This window comes from Lonchura striata, chromosome 7 (assembly GCF_046129695.1).
Source record: "Lonchura striata isolate bLonStr1 chromosome 7, bLonStr1.mat, whole genome shotgun sequence".
In the NCBI taxonomy this organism is placed as follows: domain Eukaryota; kingdom Metazoa; phylum Chordata; class Aves; order Passeriformes; family Estrildidae; genus Lonchura; species Lonchura striata.
Window position 1 is genome coordinate 26,581,896 of NC_134609.1, and position 20,263 is coordinate 26,602,158.

Here is a 20,263-nt window from a genome sequence, read left to right on the forward strand (position 1 = left end):
ATCAATGCCACAGTTTCCAGGCTGGGCTGCACTCAGTGTAGTAGCCTTCTCTCATAATTACTCAATAAGTAGTACAGAAAAAACTACTTCCTTTAGCAGATAGTCTTATTCCTATGTCTTATAAAATGGCACTATTACAAAACAATCCAAAAAATAATCCAATTTCTAATTAATTATTCCAAAAAGAGATGCATTTTTAAATCATCATTATTTATAACTTTACAAACATGCCCAGCATTACACAAAAGGGCAACATATCCCAAGTGAGCTGCAGCCAGAACTTGCACAACACTCCCATAAAAACAAATCAAAAGAGGGAAATGAAATCCTGATTTTTATTCTGTGGTTCCATAAAAAAAAATAACTTCAATAAGTGCAACTGGAGAGAGAATTGTCCTTAATGATACTTCTAGTTTACATGTAATTTCAATAATTCTTTAACTGCTAAACTATATTCAAAATATTATTGAAAACCTTTATTGGGGGATTGAGATGGTTAGCAATGACAACTCCAAAGATAACTACATGCTGGGGAAACTGGAAGCTGCTTAATCCAGTTGGGCTCTCATATCATCAACAGGATTGTGGCTGGTATCAGCTAACAAACATTATGCCTCTGAGGGAGGGAAATTGTGTGGCTCCCTTTTCAAATGGGCACAGGAGCTGAGATTAGTTACCAGATGTGAATTACAGATGGAAACTGCTGTCTAACAGGCAGTGCTTTCCCCTCCTGTCCCATTCCTCAGCTGTCACACACCAGGAAGCTGCAAAACCTGTGAGCCAAGGGGAGACACAGCTGATGGGATCTGCATAACAACACCTCTGGAAGCTGAAGGACAGCTCACAACCTGGCTGTGATTTCCCACAACCACATTTCATGGGCACCTCTAAGAGAAGAACCCTTTCTAAACTTTTTAAGTCCATAATGTATTGACAAAGGACCTGCTCACAGAGCAAACTAACAGTGAGGGAAGGAATCACATCCCTGTGGAATTCAAAGCTCCAAGAAACTGGGTGGAAGATTCACAATGTTCCTCTCCCAAACCAGGACTTTCTCCACACCTCTTCACCATCCAGAAAACCTGCTGTTGTCAGGGGATAGACTTTGCTGTTTTGCATGGAAAAGGACAAAAATTTGTGGGAGAATTGAAAAAAAATCTTCTGGGTGATGGGGGAGGATGCTCCAGTTTTCTGTCATTCTGGCTGAGTTTTTATTCTGTCAAGTATTAAGAGAAATATGTGTCATGTCCTCCATATCAGAATTTGCACAGTGCTTGCTCTCATGCTAAATGCTGCTCTGGCCTGCAGTGCCAAAGATCTCCTGGTAACATTTACACAGCCATGGCATCAGAGGAACAGTGCATTTGAAGGGATTGCAGACACCACACTAAAAAAGACATACAGACTAGGACATTTAAGAATACACCACTTTTTGCACTAATTCAAAGTTCTGGACACTACTGAAGCCATTTCCCTTAATGGCTACCCTGCAAACATCTGGGATATTCATTTAGAGCTGTCCCTAAGGAAATACCCCTCTCTGTGGTCTGAGAGCCTTAACACTAAGTTTAGGAACCACATGCTTTGCATAACACAGATTAATGTCACAATTCAATAAATACTGCAGTAGTGCATTGTGGTGCTTTATTAGTGTTAGACATGCAATATTTATTTAATGAACAGAAATTAAAATATTAAGATAACATTTTCATCAAATTAAAGGATCTGAAGTTGCAATAATGGAACAAAAATAATGTTTTTCATGCATTCTAAGTTTATAGTTCTCACAAGTGCATATAGTTATGATTCTGTACCATTATTAAATGTAGACAAACTACCATTGATTGCACAAGACAAAATAAAACCCTTAAGTTATAAGTAGTGTTCCTATCTTTTACAGACTTCCTATATATAACCTGGATCTTCAGCTTTTTATAATACATTGTAACACATCTGGAAGCTTCTAAAATGAATAGGAATGGCTCGACCACTTGTAACATACAGTGGCTTCCTCAACGTAGAAATTATAAAAGATAAAGCAAATGCCCACCATGCTTTAGGAGACTGTGACCTTTTCAACAGAAACAAATCTCAAACCCCTTCATAAACAGATTAAAGTGCTACCTATTGCATATTAAATACTTCCAGCGACTGTATTGAAATTTTTAAGTTACAAGTCCCTGAAAATAGGGTTTCCTACCAAAAGTGCTGACAGACTCTTAAATCATGAACACAGCAGAGCTATAATCCTTCAGCAAGTACTTCAGAGAAGGGGAAGTTAGTCAACATGCTCTAAATTCACCATTGTAACAGCCCAGCTAATGCCTCTATCATATCTACAACAGCAATGGTACAAAGAGGAGAAAAGCATCAGCTCACTTTACATACTTGATGTAGGACAATAATCTTTCTTTAAAGCTAGAAGCATAAATAAACCCCCAGTGCAGCAGTAAACACATTAAGACAGCAGTTCTGCTTGTTTTAAGATGCATCCAAGAAAGGGCATCCTGTACAGAAACAAATGCAGGCTAGTATCTAATGAGCATAATTTTCATCAGGTCCCCAAATCATGAAACCTTTCGAAATACAAGGCAGCATTTCCACAGCTGGAAAATTACAAATAGTTCTTGACACAGAGCCAACAGCAATAAATGCAGTTATAATCTAGGGAGAATGCTACATTCATTAGGAGGTGGAAAACCAAGCTAAACTTAAAATACAGCAGCAAGAGGTAACATACATAAATATTAAACATCCTTCTTGAATGGCAGAAAGTTTACATTTCTGACTTACAACATAAAAATACGGCCTTCATATTTGTCCTTTTAAGTAAGCACAATACAAGTCAGAGCTGTTTCAAAGGATAATTTCAAAATATAGTGCATGCATGGATGAATGCTTATGCTAATTTAGGAGAGAAAATATCAAAATAATATGGAGATGTTAAAAATTTTCATCCGTGTATTTTAAAGGGCAAGAAAGACTGACCAAAAGTGGCAAGTTTTTATAGGTTTAAAATGATCTGCAAGAAAGTCTACAATTTTATCCTATGGGAAAGACAGAACTTCCTTTGTTTTCAACATACAAATTACTCTGTATGAGAAGTTTTCATTTGAAAGCTGCATGGTTCAAAAAATACATGTGGGGCAAAGATGCTTTTTTAAAATAATTTCAGAATACAGGAAAATGCTAAAATTTTCTTTTTAAGCAGAAAATATGTGTATGCAATCTTTCAAGAATTGCTCCAAAAGTAGCCTGTTTTTTTACCTATAAACTCTATAAAAATATTTTCATAACTGCTAATGTCCCATTCTACCTCTCAATAACTTTACCTTTTCCTACATGGCATTTGTTGTTCTCCCCTCTTTCTTGACAAATTGTTAGAAACAAAAGGTGCTTTTATTCACTTAGAGATCAGATAAACACTAGATAGCACATTCAAAGCTTCACTAAATTTCTTCACTAATGCACAAAAATTGATCTTTTCGCTACCTTTAATCTGCTTATCGTTCTTGGTATGCAAATATGTCAAATGATCTGCTTTTAGTCAATTATGCAGTTTGATATTCTACATTTACATTCTAAAAGAAGTGATTTCAGAGGTGCTAAATATAGTAGAGTTACATTTTAATAATTATAAGTTGGCTTGCATGTGAGAAGTCACTGGAGCACATTCTCTGGTTGGTGCAGTTGTTAATCCTCAGTAGTGTGGGTGATTTAAGCACTGTGGATACTAGAGATGGTCTCATACCAGTTAGCTGAAAATGAGTGTGGAATTAAAAACTATTGCAGAACATTTCCCCATCAGCAATATGAGAAAACCACTGGCTTCAGCCAAGCATTTGAAAATGTTTAAGAACTTTTATGGAAATACTGAGTAACTGAAATACATCCTGGCGTAATTAGAAAATGAAAACCTAATTGAGTGTAAACCCCAACTTCTAACAGCAAACATACCATGAACTAGTACATAACCTTTGGCACTTTGAATATATTACAACAAATTTACAGTCATCGAGATCTTAAGTGGGTCAAAAGAACATTCACATGGTTTCTGAGGTACCAAACTTGATACATCCTCAGGCTGACAAAGGAGAGACGGCCTGGTGTGGGATGGATTTCTGCACTACAAAATACAAATGCAGAGCTCTGCAGCTGGGCAGGGCTGGGACCTCTCAGGATCCATCCAGGCACAGGGATCCACACAAAGGATTGGGAACTCTGGCTGCACACATTTTAGGGACAGTGCTAAATGGGGACTGGGAGGTTGCTGTTAAATAAAAGAAGAAAATAAAGGAGAAAAAGCCAAAAATAAGTAAATGAAATCTGAGAATATTTGTACGAAGAAGTTTTTTTTTGTAACTAGAATACTTCTGTTCTACAACACTAATGATGTCAAAAGCAGTGAGACAGAACTTTCTCAACCCTTCCATATATAATTATTCAAGATATTACTGATTTCTGCAGTTTTAAAAATGAAAATGTATTAAAATGTTTTACAATAGCAACAACAAAAAAACCTGGAATTTAATTTCAAGCTTTTTTGGTCACCTCAGTAGCAGCCGTGCCACAATGCTGTAAAAAAACCCAACAGATCAGGTGCAGAAAAAGAGGAAAAGACAATTATCTTAAATCCAAATTTAAAATTCTCTGTACATGTTTTAAATAACATTTTACTGTTTCACAGCAAGAGAAAATCCAAGACTATTTTAAAGGAAACTAAAATTAAAATCCATTCATCTTAATGTTTTGAGGGTTCTCTTATAGTATTTTCCCATTATACCTTCATCACTATATTTTTCCAATTCATTGAATAACAGACACCTTTTTCATACATCATTTTACAAACAATTATTAAATGATGAGGAAGATATTTACTACATTCTTCTTTCATTTGCCTCAATGAGAACTGACTTTTAGAACTATTTACATGGAATACAGACGTTTTTAATGGAAAGCTTAAGTACCCTATATTGTTTAAGCAACATGGCCTATTTCTAAAGGCATATACTTCATTGTCATAAGATTTAAAAAGTTAAGACACATATACCATGTAAAACTCAAGCTTAAATTGATTTATCATGTCTATTTAAGTCAGCCTCTCAATTTCTGCTACATTTTCATTGCAGCAGACTTTGAACAGAACAATTAATTTCTTTATTCCATACTTGAGTTCTCCAGTTGTACCTCTGGCTCTGTGAATACTGTTCAAAGTACTTCTAACAAATAAAAAGACATGCAGTAACTTCATACAAAAAGATCCTCAAAACACCTTTATGTCATGAGCTCACTACCAAAGTTCACTCATTATACATAAAATTCAGCATTTAAGTGTAAAATAACTGGTTCCAGCATGTGCCATGACAGAAATGGCACAGGGGTTTTTATACATTGTTATATAAAAAGCACATTGTATAGAATACAGCATTTATTTTGCAAGGATTGTGCATCACTGTTTTCCTCTAACATGTGCAGGATTACATTCCATTGCAACAAACCACACTTAGGTTTAGTAGAGTACTACACTGGATTGAAAACAGTGGTCTCGATGGCATGCTGTAAAAAAAAAGAATCAGTATATTTGCCTAATACCAATAAACATTCAAGAAAACATTCATAACAGCACAGGCTTCTCTGTTGAAACTGCCACATGGTGAACACTAAGCTATGATATAAACTACATGGACATATTTTTTATGTATCATTAACTCTATTTTAAGTATTCTGTACCTAAATGTATTTTCCAAAAAAAAAAAAAAGTTACCTAAGTTATCTAATGTAAAACAACTTTTGGCAGCCTCTGCTTGTATTTGGATTAAAAAATAAAAAGGAAAAGACACACGCCATTGTCTCTCCTCCCTATTTTGCTGGAATTTCTTAGGAGAAAAGTAATGAAGAGAAAACAAAATATTAAAGTGTGATCTCCTTCCACTAATGTATTCAGCAGAAAGTACCACTATCTCAGCTTTTGGAAAATTTGCCAGCTTTCCGAGAGGGTTCATATGGCACTCTGAGAATACTGGGGGTTTCCTCCATCACTCGTACCAGGAGATTGTCAATGTAATCCTCGAGCTCACGAATGTGGCTGTCCTTCTTCTTCAGCTGCTCCTTGTGTTTCACCAGCTCCTGCAGAACCTCCTCGTAAGTGAGGTTTCGGTATCCTGCAGTGGCATCAAAAGGATTTCCTTCCTGCAGGTGAGTGTAGAAAAACACCAGATTTTATTAAGCAGTTCAGTGTCTCCAGAAATTTAATTGGTTATTGCTTTTTGTCTTTCTCATGTGCATCTCCTGATATGAAAAGCAATGTTTTTTCAGCAGCACCTCTGTTTGCAGCAGTGCTTTTCCCTCCTGCACCTGCACTGGAGCAGACAACTGGAGATGGGCTGCCCAGTTTCATTAACATTTCCCACTCTGACATCTCAGAAAAATATCTTCTCAGTGAGGTGGACATACAGTCAGTGTGTCAGAGTTAGTGACCATATGAGCAGTGACCACAGTAACAGCTGGCAGGTCCATTTTGGGAAACCAACCCTCTTAATTATGGAATAACACGAGAAGAGCCCTGAGAATTTAACTCCTACTGCAACTTCTTTGAGTCTTTGCCTCTGGAGAGAACCACAGCAAAGCATTTACTCAGCTCTAAATGACATCAGCCCTCACCTGTCTTCCACATTCATATTTGTAGTCACCAGTGGCTCTCCAGGCTTTGGCTTCTGAATCACATAATAAAAGTTTCCATTTTAAATTGCAGGTGAAGGTAAAAGGTTACATCTTACTTGCACCAGAGCACTTAAGGCAGAAAAAAAAAGTGTATTTATAAAAGACCTTGCTTTCTTTAAAGCAGGAGAGGCACAGAATTAAGCAGTAGGGAAAGCAGAATTGTTTCTGTAATGATTTCTGATGACTCAGTAAGTGAAGGTATTAGCAGAAATGGACAAATTAGTCATCTTAAAAAGGACAACGTGATCCAAAGACTGTAAACTTGAATGTCTTCTTTTGTGTTGGTTTATAGAAGTATCAGCACTGTTAGACATGTTAAGCAGTATGCTTCATCTCATTCAGAAATGAAAAAAATTAGAAGATATGGAACCTACGAAGTCCTGCACTTCTAACAGGGCAGACGAGACAGCTTTTGTTTACAGTAGAAGCATGTCATTAAAAATTATAAAGCTTGCACAGCTAAGAAGCACATCACATAATAGTCATGCTCATTCCTTTTCCATGCCCCATTCTTTTCTTTCCATACAGCTCCATATTTGCACATTGGCACATGTCGACCCATTAAAATATGCAGCTGGCCAAAGTTTTCAAAGGAACCTAATTAAAAGTGATGGTGCCCTGCAAATAGGCTGAAGTGTGACAGATCAGCCTCTCTCCATCAATTATACTCTAACAGTAGCTCTCAAAAACATGTAATTTTAAGGGTTTCTCTCTGCACTTGAGACATTAAAAGTCATATATATGGATGTAAATTCAGTATTTTAAACATACCAAGTTAAGGGATTGTAAGCAATCAGTAACTGCCACTTTATTAAAATGGCTAATCTGATGAAATTTATAAATTGGTTAGTAATCCATTTTCAACAAGGAGAGAAGAGAAAGTAACTTCACATTGTGGTCATATTCGTAGCACATTTTCTTCTACAAGAAAGAAGTAAAACTTTCTCTTTTTATGAAATTTTATTCTCTTTACTAAATTTTTGTACACACTGGAGAAAATATCATTAACACTTTTATGCCTGAAATACAGGGTTTGCCTAATGTTCTGATTTGGCAAAGGAACAGGTATTAAGGTGCAATGATGACTTTAATTATGCAATCAAGTTTACTGGAAAATTGTGTGTAATATATAAGCTTTAAAGATGTTTTATCATGCACATGCCCCATACACATCTTAATTATGCAAGAAAATTCTAGCAGAAGTATGCTAGCATTTAGAAATTAATGTTGATAAAATTAAGAAGATTTGGTATGTTCAGCTTGAGCCAGCAGGTAATATTAAAATGTATATAGAAGATTTATTTCTTTACAAAAATAGATACCACAGTTTTAATGCATAAGAATAATCTTAGAATGAATGATTAAGAGAAAACAAAATATTCTAAAAGAGCCATGCAAAGAATTATTGTCTCAGCTACAAAACCCTGTTGGGGTACACACTGCCAGCTAGAGGAAACGACAGATAAAATGAAGGCCAGGCAATCCCTGATCATCTCCTCATTGTTCTAATGAGGAATTCTGCTCTGGGAATGTCATCTAAGCTACTTTCACATCTTTTGTCCTACTTACTTCATCTTCCTTTCAGTTCTTAATTAGGCCTTAAAGAGCTCATACTGCCCTTTCAACTGGCTACTGCTCCCATTTAAACGCTGCTTGCAGAGACAGGTGTTGGCATCAGAGGAGGAGACATACAAACATAATTACTAAATAGTAAGCACAAGGAAGAAATGTAATAACTTGGTGAGGGCTAATATTACAGAATCTAATAATAAATTACTTCAAACACCTTAGAAAGCAATCCTGAATATTTAAAAAGAAATTCAAATGGTTTCATTCAAAACTATGGTTGTGATAGAGTCTCTTCCCCACCTAATTTGTATTTTGCATTAAATGAGCATCACCTCATAATCCTATAACAGACATTTAGGATGGCTGGCATTCCAAAAGAAAAATCATCAAGGATTTCTTTTATCACCTTTAAATCCTTTAAATAAAACAATTCACATCTTATTTCTTAAAAGAATTAAACTGATGCTTTTACCAGCAATAAATTACATGATTTGCAGTAGTACATTTGCAAGCACATAGAAACTGTAATTATGGTTACTTTACAGAACAATGGCTGCTAAGTTAAATCAATTTTTTGATGTCTTTTTTTTGTCAGAGATTAAGTAACTGCCTGGTAGAATTCAGTTTACTATCTGATCAAAGGCAGCATTCAAATACTCTGACATCTCCCACCAGCTACTTACATTATAAAAACTCGGGCATTTACAATAACATCAAATGCTATTACAAATCATTTACATAAACCAGCAGAAAACAAACAGTACAAAGTCATATTTGCTTGTGAAACTTGTTTTCTATATATTTTAGAGATTGAAAATAAACCCACTTTTAAAGATGTCATCTATTCACAGAACAAATTCTAGTAAGACCACATTTTCCTTCAAACAAAGACACCGTCCAGGCAAGCTTTGGATTATTTTTTGTCTTTTCTGAGTACACAATTTATTCACAGTACTTTTAGAAACAAGAGCATTTTGAATAATACCTTCTAGTATTTCTATTTTTTAGTGTTTTCATCTGTTCATTTATTATGTGTATTATTAATCCTACCATATATCAGGTCATAATTTCAATTTTGATTTGCCTTCTAAAGACTATTCTCAAGTCTCTGAATATAGTGATGGTAAACTCCTGTCTGGTCAATTAATAAATCCCTGACTAATGCAGAATTCCTCAACTGACCATTACTTCTCTAGAGTCATCTAAACCACTCCTAAATTCAGGTTATGGGTTTTTTTTTTACTTTTTGTGCAAAGAACTAAGTATTTCCTTCTTCATCATAACACAGCTAAACTCCATAGTGAGTGCAAAACTCTTCCTTATTTCCAAATTTACATTAAGCCTGTGCTTTTCTATTTAGGTTTTCTGGATATGTTAAAAAAAAAAAAAAAAAAAAAGGAAAAGAAAAAGAAAAAGAAAAAAACCACCATTTCCATATAAGAAAGAGGTTAAGTTAAAAAAGAACAAAAAAAAGAACAAAAGCTTATAAGCTTATAATACAAGTACCAATAAGTTGGCATTTACTGATAGCTTTCCATAACATTCCATAACTCACCGTTTTTTTCCTGAGATCCTCAATGCCAGAAGGATTCACATTAAAACTGTGGGGGAAAAAAACACACCACACAAATATTAGCAGTTCATGCTTATCTGACCAAAATAATCTGCTAGAATACAGTACTGAAGTAGACAGACAGCTACAAAGTCTTTAATATGGTTTATTTTCTTGATTTTTTAAACTTAAGAAAATAAAATATTAGAAATTAAAGGAAATTTTTGTCATAAAATTTGAATAGCTAATTAAAAAATGCAAGAAAGGTATTATGGATTTGGCTTCCTGATCTCTCCTCTTATCTCTAGACTTAGCTTGAGCTTGTAAGCACTTTAAATGAAATAACCTAGAAACAGGTCCCTGGGATGAGACTGATAAAAACCAACAACCAAACCCTACAGACTAACACATATTCCCAGCTTTCATGGCTGCTCCTAGAGAACAAAGTTCCTACAGAAATTCCACTGAGATCACCAGCTTAGGGCTAGAAAGACATATTCTGTTAGGTACATTTATTTTATACTTAAAATTGAGTAAAAAATCTATTATGTTATAAACCTAGTGATTATTGTGCATATCCAGAAAGGAAAGCTCTTTTATAATTTTCTTGATACTGATAAAACTAGCCACTGCCTAAATGTCAGGCTTAAGAAACTGTCCACACAGGCTGGTGTAATTATTGCATGCATCTTTAAAAATCGGTGATGCTGTGTTCTTTTGTACTTGCTACAGCAGGTTTGGAGAGAAGACAATCTCTTAAAATATGTTCAGAACCTGGATATGGCTCACAAATATTATTTACTTGGTAGCACCACAGCAGGCACATTCTTTCACAGCACAGAATCCGTTTTGTTAGACTGCACGTACTGGCTTTGAGGGTGATGTGTAACTGAGAGGTGCATTTTTTTTTTTTTTAATTTTGAAGATTTTTTGGTATTAGGGAACATGTATTTTGTGACAGTTCACCATTCTGTTATCTGAATTTGTACGCCACATATCTCATGGTGTAAAAGTGGAAGGGAAAAAAAATTACAAATTAAAAAGATGTAAAATATAAATGATTGTATTTTTCTGTAAATATTTGTTTTTATTTTAAAATATGTGGGTTTTTTTACATTTTTTTAGTCTGTACACGATTTTTAATTTCCAAAGCAGGCAAACTTTTGCTCACACAAAAGTCCTGTAAACCATCGGAGGGTATTTGACAGAGACTGGATTAGAGGCACAGCCACAACCAGAAAGGCAGAGGTGTCATTAAGTGTGGCTAATTCCCATTTTACCTGTCTGTAACAGCGATCCCAGCAGCCTGCCCCAGTGCTGGAGACCCCTTCTGAATGGGGGCCCTTTTTCCTGGGGTATTGTCTGCCCAGGCAAAGCAGGGTCCCTCCCTGCCAGCCTCCTTTCAGCCCTGCTCTGATGTGTCAAACTCATGATGAACTCGCTCCATTCACGGCTGCCTTCTGTGATCCCAGCACAAAAAAAATGAGTGAACTGAACTGCATCGAATTAGCTGGGTGAAAACCAAGAATGTCTCTATTTAACGAAGTGTGGCGTTAATTTGGGATATCTTTCTTTTGGGACTGTTTCCTCATGTTAGACAAGATATAGAATAATACAGCCTGACTGCTCAACTGGGTGACTTTCTGAAAGGTTAAAAAAGCAGGATCATTCACTGCCTCCAATGACTTTATAGTTTCTGGGAAATAAGTTCTGGGACTCTTTTTTGTAGAGGCAGCTTAAAATGAAAGCAGCAGTTCTGACTATGAGAAGCTGTGTTTCAAAATTAGAAGTATAAATCACTGGCAATATGGACTAGTTGTTTGGGGGTTTTTTTAAGCAGTAAAAAACCTTCAATAGTTTCTGCAAAATTGTGGACATCATAACTGCAATTTCAAAAGAGAACATCTGTGTATTTTGTAAGAAGAAATTTGAATACACTTACCAAAAAAAAATGAAAAGCTATTAAAATATTCCCCAATAAAAATCCAAATGCTATGAGTGCTCTTACTCATACTTTAAGGAGATTTGTAGAAAATATACTGCTTCTCAAGGAAGAAACAGGTGCTGAGATTGCATATAATAACATTTTTCTAAATCAAAGTGTCTGCTAAGTAAGGTGGGAGCTCATCAGCCTTGCTGAGCCCTGCAAGATTTCCTGGCAGTGCCCCAGCCCGAGGTGAGAGTGAGCAGATGCAGACTCCCACCACTGCACCCCTATTTCACTGTCTGAGGGGCAGGTAACACCTCAAAAGAAAATCCTATAAAATTATGAATGCAAACAGTTGGTGGGGTTGTCTATTTGCTGTGTTGAAATTCACAAGAGCATTTATTTTTTAATTCAAATTTCATCACAATAATAGACTCCTAAAGTTACCACCTCACTAAATTTCTGGCAACAATTGTACAAAACAGGCCTCTAGGACTGCAGCCCATGGTGTACAAGCATCACAAGCTTCCTTTGAGCAGCCATTGTCTTGACTTCCTAACAGCATTCTGAAATCATTGATCTGAACAATTACAGAAAATAATATTGTTCTCTCCTGTGTTGCAGTCAGAGTTCATAGTGATAGTATTAGTTGTAAACCAGTCTCTGGGGTTTCTTCCCAGAGTTCAATAAACTGGCAGGGAACTCCTGCTATGGAAGAAGTTCCCATGTTTGCAGCTTAGGGGAAAAGTATCATTTTGGATTTTTGCAGGGTTTTTTTTGAGTGAGACTTACTGTGCACAGTGATTGTGAAAAACTGGCACTGTGGGATTCTATAATTATTGTTTGTCAACTATGCCCAAACTAAACTTGTTCAGTTTACAAGTACAAATGATATTTCTTTTCTAACAAATAGACTTTCCATGTACCTTATGTGCCTCCAGGTGATGTCTCATACTGATTTTTAAGTTTGCCTCTTACAAATAATAAATTATCATTCTGTCAGATCACCTTCAAGACAGGAGCTACAAAAGGGAGGTAAATCCTACCAGCACAGGTTAAAAATCAGCTGCAGTAGGATGATGGAAGTGACACTGAGCCCCCAACTTGCACATCACCCCTACCCTTCTCTAGGTAGAACAGACTTGTCCAATCCAGCACAGTTAGTCCTGTCCCCCCTTCACTCATCTGGGAATTCAATTAGTGTCCTTGGCAGTTACTTTATGTAACAGACATTTGTACCAGATTAAATCATATCCATTATTTTATTGTTCCATATTATTTTACAGCTTTGGATATAACTTTCTTTTTACCTTTTTTTTAATAGTAAAGTTTATTTCAATTTCTGGGATTTTATTAGCTTAGATTTCAGTTTTAGTTTATCTGAGATGAGAACTCTTTTCTATTGTCTTACTCCTGAGGGGAGAAAGTCATAAGAAATAAAAATAATATAAACTAATAATGGAGACAGATATAATGCAGGGCTGATTCTATAGAGTGGTTTGGGTTACTATTTCATAATCATAGCAAGCATATTATTTTGTACTTTATTGTTATTTTCTCTATTTAAAAACATTTCATTAGAACAGACTGAAACTTTTTTTTTTTTTTTGATAACACTTTTTATGGTAATTAAATACTTCCATTGCATGTTGATAATTTACAGTTTGCATAGGAAGACTACAGTGGACTTGAATTCAGGATGTGTCCCAAGCTCAAGTTTATGAATGCATCTTACAATTCTGTCTATTGAAATGTAATGGTAGTTAAAAATTCAAACATCAGGTCTAGTGGCTGCATAAATATTTAGCTTCTGAATGGCTAGAGATTAAAACAATCTTTATCAAACCTTTCCTATAACTGATTTAAACATTTTAGTGCCATTTAGTCTGACTACATAATGCATGGGAATCAGACTCCTAAATTTGCTCCATGAAAAGAGTATTTTCTTAAGGACCAAAAGTTTTTTACCTCTCTTTTGCTATTCCTATTAGTTACATGATAGTAGTAACTAATCTAATAGTAGTGTCTACTATTAGAAATTAAAATAAGGATATTCAAATTAATCATTAGTATTCAACGTATTAAAAATCATGTTAACTTAACATTCTGTAAAATATCTATTATACCAATGAGCTAAGTGTGAGCTTTCAGTTTCTTTCCTTTAATATGGAATGTCTGCATACAGGTAATTAACAAAGCTCTGCCATATTCATTTTTCCTAGAGTTGAAATTCTTATTCCTATCCTACTTCTTGGTCTTTGAAGTGATTCTGACTACAGTGCTTATTCACTTTTCTTTGGATTCTCACAATGTATTTCAAAATCTTGAACTACTAGGATGCCATTTAGGTGATTACTATTGCACAAGGTAAAAAAAAGAAAACCAAAACCAAAAGAAATGTATAAAATCAGATACAGTTAATGAAATTCAGAAACTTAGCCTTCCATAGAATGTCAGCCTGCTGTGCCTGGCAATGCAGAGCTCACTTGTAATTCTGAGAAGGAATGACTGTCTTGTCTGGCAGCTAAACAAGTACAGAATAAGCATATTACCATCTATTTTGCAATTAGATTCTGGGGAACATCACTTAAGACACTTCACTGTATAAACTGCTCTGCTGTCAAACCATGTTCTGTGGCCTTTTGGAGCTTGGGTAACCCCAGGAGGACACAAAAAGAGAATCAGGTTTTGTGGCTATCACTACTTATCCTTGACTAGTTAGAATACTAAGTATATAAATATTTCTCCTTTTACTAGGAGTTGTGCTATAGAAAATAAGTTTTTTTCTCAAGAGAACACTAAAGAACTGTTAGACATTGTGCCAGGATCTCCACTGGAAGACCCTATTATTAGAGATCTCTAAGTCAACAGCAAACAAACAAATCAAACAATCATAAAATTACATTTTACACTGAAACTTACAGACCCATTTTTAAATCATTAAAAGAGTAGAACTAATCCTTAGTTCTTATAATAAAACAGGAAAAAAAAACATTGCTTTTACATAGTTTCTGCATTTATTAATAAAGAAACAATAGAACGAATTATTCTTTTAAAAAACGAAATAGAACAGGCAGTGCATTTTCCCTTGGGAAAGATAATATGCCTCATGCATCCTCTCAAAAAAGATTTCACATGGCTTAATGTGCACCAAGAGACAGTGAAAGCTTGAAAAAATCTTGTCATGCAGCCAGCAGGATGAACTTTTCTAACAGTATTCCTAGAACAGTCAACTAATTAGGAGTGACTGATTGCTGGTGAGGAGTTTGCAAAAGTCAAGATAAATACTAAGTATTTCTATAATATCCCTCAAAGCCCACCTTAGTCATGTCCCAAATTCTGTGACCACTGCTGTGTAGGAGCTTTGCAAAAGATTTCATTATTCTCTTATCACATGCAGTGATCTTTTAAATCAGATGATAACAGTCCTGGCAGGACAGACTAAGAATCTCTGCATGACTCCTGCTTGTTTTGTAATTTCTCTTTACCTCTCATGCACCATCAATGTATTTCTCTTGTTGAAATAATGTTCCACTGACAGCTTTACCACACTGAATTAGTCTAGAGTACAATTAAAGCACTGTCATAGTCCATCAATATTCTACCTAGACTGGAGATCTCATTTGACTAAAGTCTAGTCAAATTTCAGTAGAGAACTGAAAAAATTATTAATTTCAAGAAAAGAAATGCAGAAGTACACTATTCTTAAAATAAAACATGCTAACACTGACAAAGGAAACAAACATAGTTCACCTGATGTCTTTTTTTTATGAACCTAAATCTTCTAAAATGTCTTAACAGACCTTATTGCTTTAGCAAGCACAGCAATATCTAGAGAGCAACATTTCTGAAAAAGGCATGTGAAAAGAAGAAAAAATGAATTGCATTGTACACTGGATTTCCTATTTGGCAGAGAAATACACAGCCACTACAATCCTTTGCTCTCATCAGGCAACTTTTGGGGTTCATTCCAATGGAGATGTTGCCAGTATCTCTGCAAGACTGAAACCATTTAACAGTGACTTTGATTATGCTGAAGTTATTGCACTAATAACTCCCCCTCAGTGTGGTTTGGGATAACAGGTTTTACTTTAGAACTTCAGCTCACTCGAGATTGGCACGGGCTCTGCTGTCACAGCTCAAGTGAGAAGCAGGAACCCAGAGGAACACCAGGATGGTGCAAAAGCTTCTTTAACCACCTGACCATCACACATTCAAAACGTTGATGTTGCTGACATCAACTGTTCTTCAGACTTAACAATTTAATATGATCTAAACACATCACTGTTATCAAAAGCCTCCTGTTTTCATAGCACTTCTCTTTTTTTTAACAAATCTAAAAATGACCATATCAAAATGCAGAGATATTGCATATTTCAAAACTTTCCTCCATTGGGAAAAACAAAACTGCAGTCCTTGATTTATTTGAACATGTGACATTGAGAAGACAGACAGCTCTAACAGCCACATTGATGAAGGTGGGAGAGGGGCTGAAGAAAAACACCACATTCAGAAACCACAAGCAGAAGGATGCGAAAGAGTTGAAGGATTCAGTTGGTGTTTTTTTTCTTTTTGAGTTGCAAATTCAAAAAACTGAAGCAGTAAGAAAAGACAGAAAAAAAATAAGTAATATGTTAATAATTTATGTTCCAATTCACCAGTGATTAATATTATAAATAAGAGCATTATTTTTAATTGTTACAGTGAATCCTAGTAAGACACAAGCTTTTTTCTCCTCCACTATTCCACCTTCCACATTGCTAAAAATGTAACATACTTATTGTAACAACTTGAGATAAAGTGTAATCTGTATGTAGACACAAGCTTTATCTTCTTTTCTATGAAGCGTAAAAATGGTTAGGTCAAGGAAATGCTATGTTAGAAGGTTTTTTTTAATGCATCTATTTGTGTACAGATACAGACATTATCTGGGTATGTGTATATATTATATATATATATAATGCTTAGTAGAAAGCTCCCAAACACTCACCAATGCAGATCTGGAATTTGATCTGACTAGTAACAACCTGTCAGCTTTAAATATTGGACTATTTGTCTCCCTATGTCCAGTGCCTGAGATCTTGTTAATTACCTAAACTCCCTTTCTGTAGGTCTTGTTAATTACCCGTCTCCTGTCTCAGAGGACCTTGTTAATAACTTGTACAATCTCTCTAAAAAGGTCCTAATAACACATTAAAATTAAAGATGCTTTTCTTTTAGCACTTGTCAAGTGGTGTAAATTGAGAAATTTTCACATCAGTTTATTAGCCTGTAGTGTAGTGTCATGTATTTTCCTAAACAAAAACAATTTCAGAAAAATGATGCACGAGCTTTGGTTATGGCACAAAACAATCTTTGTTTTCCAGGAGCACCCTCAGTTTCTTTCACTGTGTACAACACAAAAGCCACGTGGCTTCTGACTGCAAATCAACCTCCTGAGAGCCACAACAATAGCAGTAATTGTAGGAATGAGTGCAATTTAAAGCAATATTGGGTAAAACTTTCAAAACAGTGCATTAAGAAGTACAAAAGCAAAATTATTATTGGTAAATGCTGGCTAAGAGCATTAGACATTGTTTGCTTATAAATTTTTCGTTGGCTGTATGATACAAAACCTCTGGAACTAACAGATTTTGTAGTATTTGCAAACCAGCATTTTTTGTTTCGGCATTTTTAAATTGTCAAGAAATCAGCTCACAAGTATCTCTATGCCTACAACAGACAATGGAGCCCCCAATCTTAACACGTATGTAACACTGCGATATCATATCAATAAAAACACTTTAAAAATACTCATTTATCCACTCAGCATTTGCAGGAGGCAAAGTATCATCCCTATTTTACAGATTTAGCCAAAACCAGGGAACAACTTTGACAGATCAGAGATTAGCAGAAATTAGGGATCCATATTTTGTGATTTCCTGCCAATAAGTATTATAGACAAATCAAATAGGCTTTTTTTTTTGCTTTTCCAAAGTACTTCTAAAATTTCCTTGAAACAACAATAATTAATAATAGCAATAAAAAAAATCCAAATAATCCTGGCAAACTTGCTTTTGGAAAAAAAAAAATCCTACAACTGTTGCTGAACCACTTCTATAATTCTTGGATCAGCAGCTGAGCAATATGTGGAAGATGTATTTATCTTCATTTGTTTAATTAGTAAGCAGGAATAATTAGTGCCAGAGCATGCAGCCAGCCAGCTAAGCACTGCAGGATGGGCTGGTGAAGGGCTACTCAGCAGCACACCCAGCTGATGTCATGAGCTGCTGCTCACTCAACATTAGCAACCACAATTAATTAGGATGGACTTAAGCCTGACCCAAAGTGCACCCAAGTCACTGAAAAACTTCCCACTGAGGTTACAGATGTGGCTTCACCAGCGCTGAGAACGTGACACTCACACCCCAAACACGAAGGAGCTGGGTTTGGTGGATTTTTTTTTGAGGGTTGGGAAGGAGGGATTCTATGGGTTGGGAGTTTTTCCTCCCATTTTTCTCTATGCCCAGTCTGGTCCCATAGACTGGATGTTTTATGGTTACAGTGTGCTCCTGGAATACATCCTCCAGAGGGTGTCATCAGCCAGGAACCCAGCTCAGGGTGCTCCATCACCCAAACCAAGGCTTAGCTAAGTGGGGTTAAATGGGAGATCTACCTGCAAAGCAAACCTGGTCCACAACAGAACACTAATTTTGGACACACCTTAATAAAAATAAACTGCCCGGTTTACTTGCAGAAATGAGATTCATCCAAAAGAGCTTAATAGCATGTTGAGTAAATAAGAAAAAACCCAAAGACTAAATTCTCTGTCTACGCTTTCTGCATACTGAATTTGTTACCCAGCCTCATTTATTTTGTACCCACATATTCTTACAAATTCTTTTTTCAGTATTACTAGTTCAAAAAATTAAAAATGGATTCCATCCTAGAAATCCTCCACAGATAAAAGGTAAACTTGCACTGTAAACTTATTAAATATGCACATTTTTTATTAGTTTCTACTTCAAAAGAAAATAATTCTACAAGATACATTTGGAAGAAGTAAACAAAGTCTAAAAGGTTCTCACAGAACATCATAATGGAACATATAAAAATCAAGAGCTTCTATCTTAACTTATTGCATGCTAGATATTATGCCATAATAGCTGTTTCACAAAAAAGGTCAGAATGTTTACTATTTTTGGCTTTTTGAAAATAAAATAATATCTATTTGTCTTATCAAAACTTTATGTTTACATAAAAGCCAAAAACTAGCAAAAGGGACTCTCATACAAAGACAGAAACAAATGACTAGAGTCCTTCAGAATGGGCACTGTGATGAGCTTTTAATTACAAAACAAATAAAAAAAGTCCATCATGATTACCATTAAGTTTTATATTTATCAAGATCTGCTGCATTCAAATACTTCAGAAGATTCACTACTTAGATCTAGCATCTGCCTGAATACAGTGTTGCATTTAAAAAAATTAAATGTTATGCAATTTTGACTGTTATTTAAATTATTTCTCATTAAAGGAACTTACTAAAATGGAAGTTTAACTCCTGACAAACCAAGCTACAACCTAACCTTATGCTAATCCAGAGAAATACTTCATTAAATAAAAAATATTCTAAGGTTGTCTGTAGAATGCACTAAGAAGATAATTTGTTGAGGTCAGATGAGCTTCTAGCAACAAATTCTTTTCTAAGGCAGTTCCATTTCTGTTTATTTCCCTAATACACATCCATGATTAGTTTTGTTAAGAAAATGATTCTAAGTTTAAACCAGGAGTGCATGCATTCTAACCCATAGAGAAAACTGAGCTGGGACACAGTAAGATCCCTCTCTTCTAAGAGAACAAGGTAATAAAAACCTTTTTTTAAAGAAACAACTCGTGTCATTTATTAAGGAATTAATACACAGGAAAAGGTGAATTTTTTAGAACTATGTTTTCCATTTAAAACAGTAATTGACTTTACAGCCTTTAGATTCCAGTTTGAAGCATTTTCATTTCAAATGCATTTTCTACCAAATTTAAGTCACTACATAGAAATGAATTATTACCTTGAAAAAGCAAGGACTGCTAATTTCTGGCATTTATATATATATAAAAAAAATAATTCAAAGGAATGAAAGTTAATTAACTTCTTAAACATTTATCTATTGTGAATAGTATATGTGGGTGGCAGTGTACATAAATATACATATATATTTATACATGTATAAAGAGAGACAGACAGGCAAGATTATCTTTCTCACTAGCATACAAAACCCAGGAAGGAAACAAACTGTGGATTACACTTTTTCTTAAGGAAAACAAGTGAAGCATTGATAGACAAACAAAGATTAAAATGGATTATTTAAATCAAAGTTCCTAATCAGCCCTGTAACTTAATTCATTCTGCTCAAGACATAAACTACTGCCTCGTGCAACAATTTCAATACACAGAACCCAGCAAAGCTGCAGCGAGCCAAATGAATTCAAGTGAGATAAGAGTTCATGTGGGTGCTCCC

At 35.2% G+C, this 20,263-nt stretch overlaps 1 protein-coding gene across 1 annotated transcript in view; it reads right to left on the reverse strand.

Moving 5' to 3' along the window:
• Nucleotides 1-1,622: 1,622 nt before the first annotated feature.
• RAB11FIP2 (RAB11 family interacting protein 2) overlaps nucleotides 1,623-20,263 on the reverse strand; it is a 32,099-nt gene continuing 13,458 nt past the window's right edge. The window contains exons 4-5 of the mRNA XM_077784715.1: nucleotides 9,845-9,890; nucleotides 1,623-6,189 (exon numbers count right to left, since the gene is read on the reverse strand). Of these exons, the coding sequence (XP_077640841.1) occupies nucleotides 5,962-6,189; nucleotides 9,845-9,890 (274 nt within the window). The 3' untranslated portion in view covers nucleotides 1,623-5,961. The remainder of the gene's footprint in view (nucleotides 6,190-9,844; nucleotides 9,891-20,263) is intronic.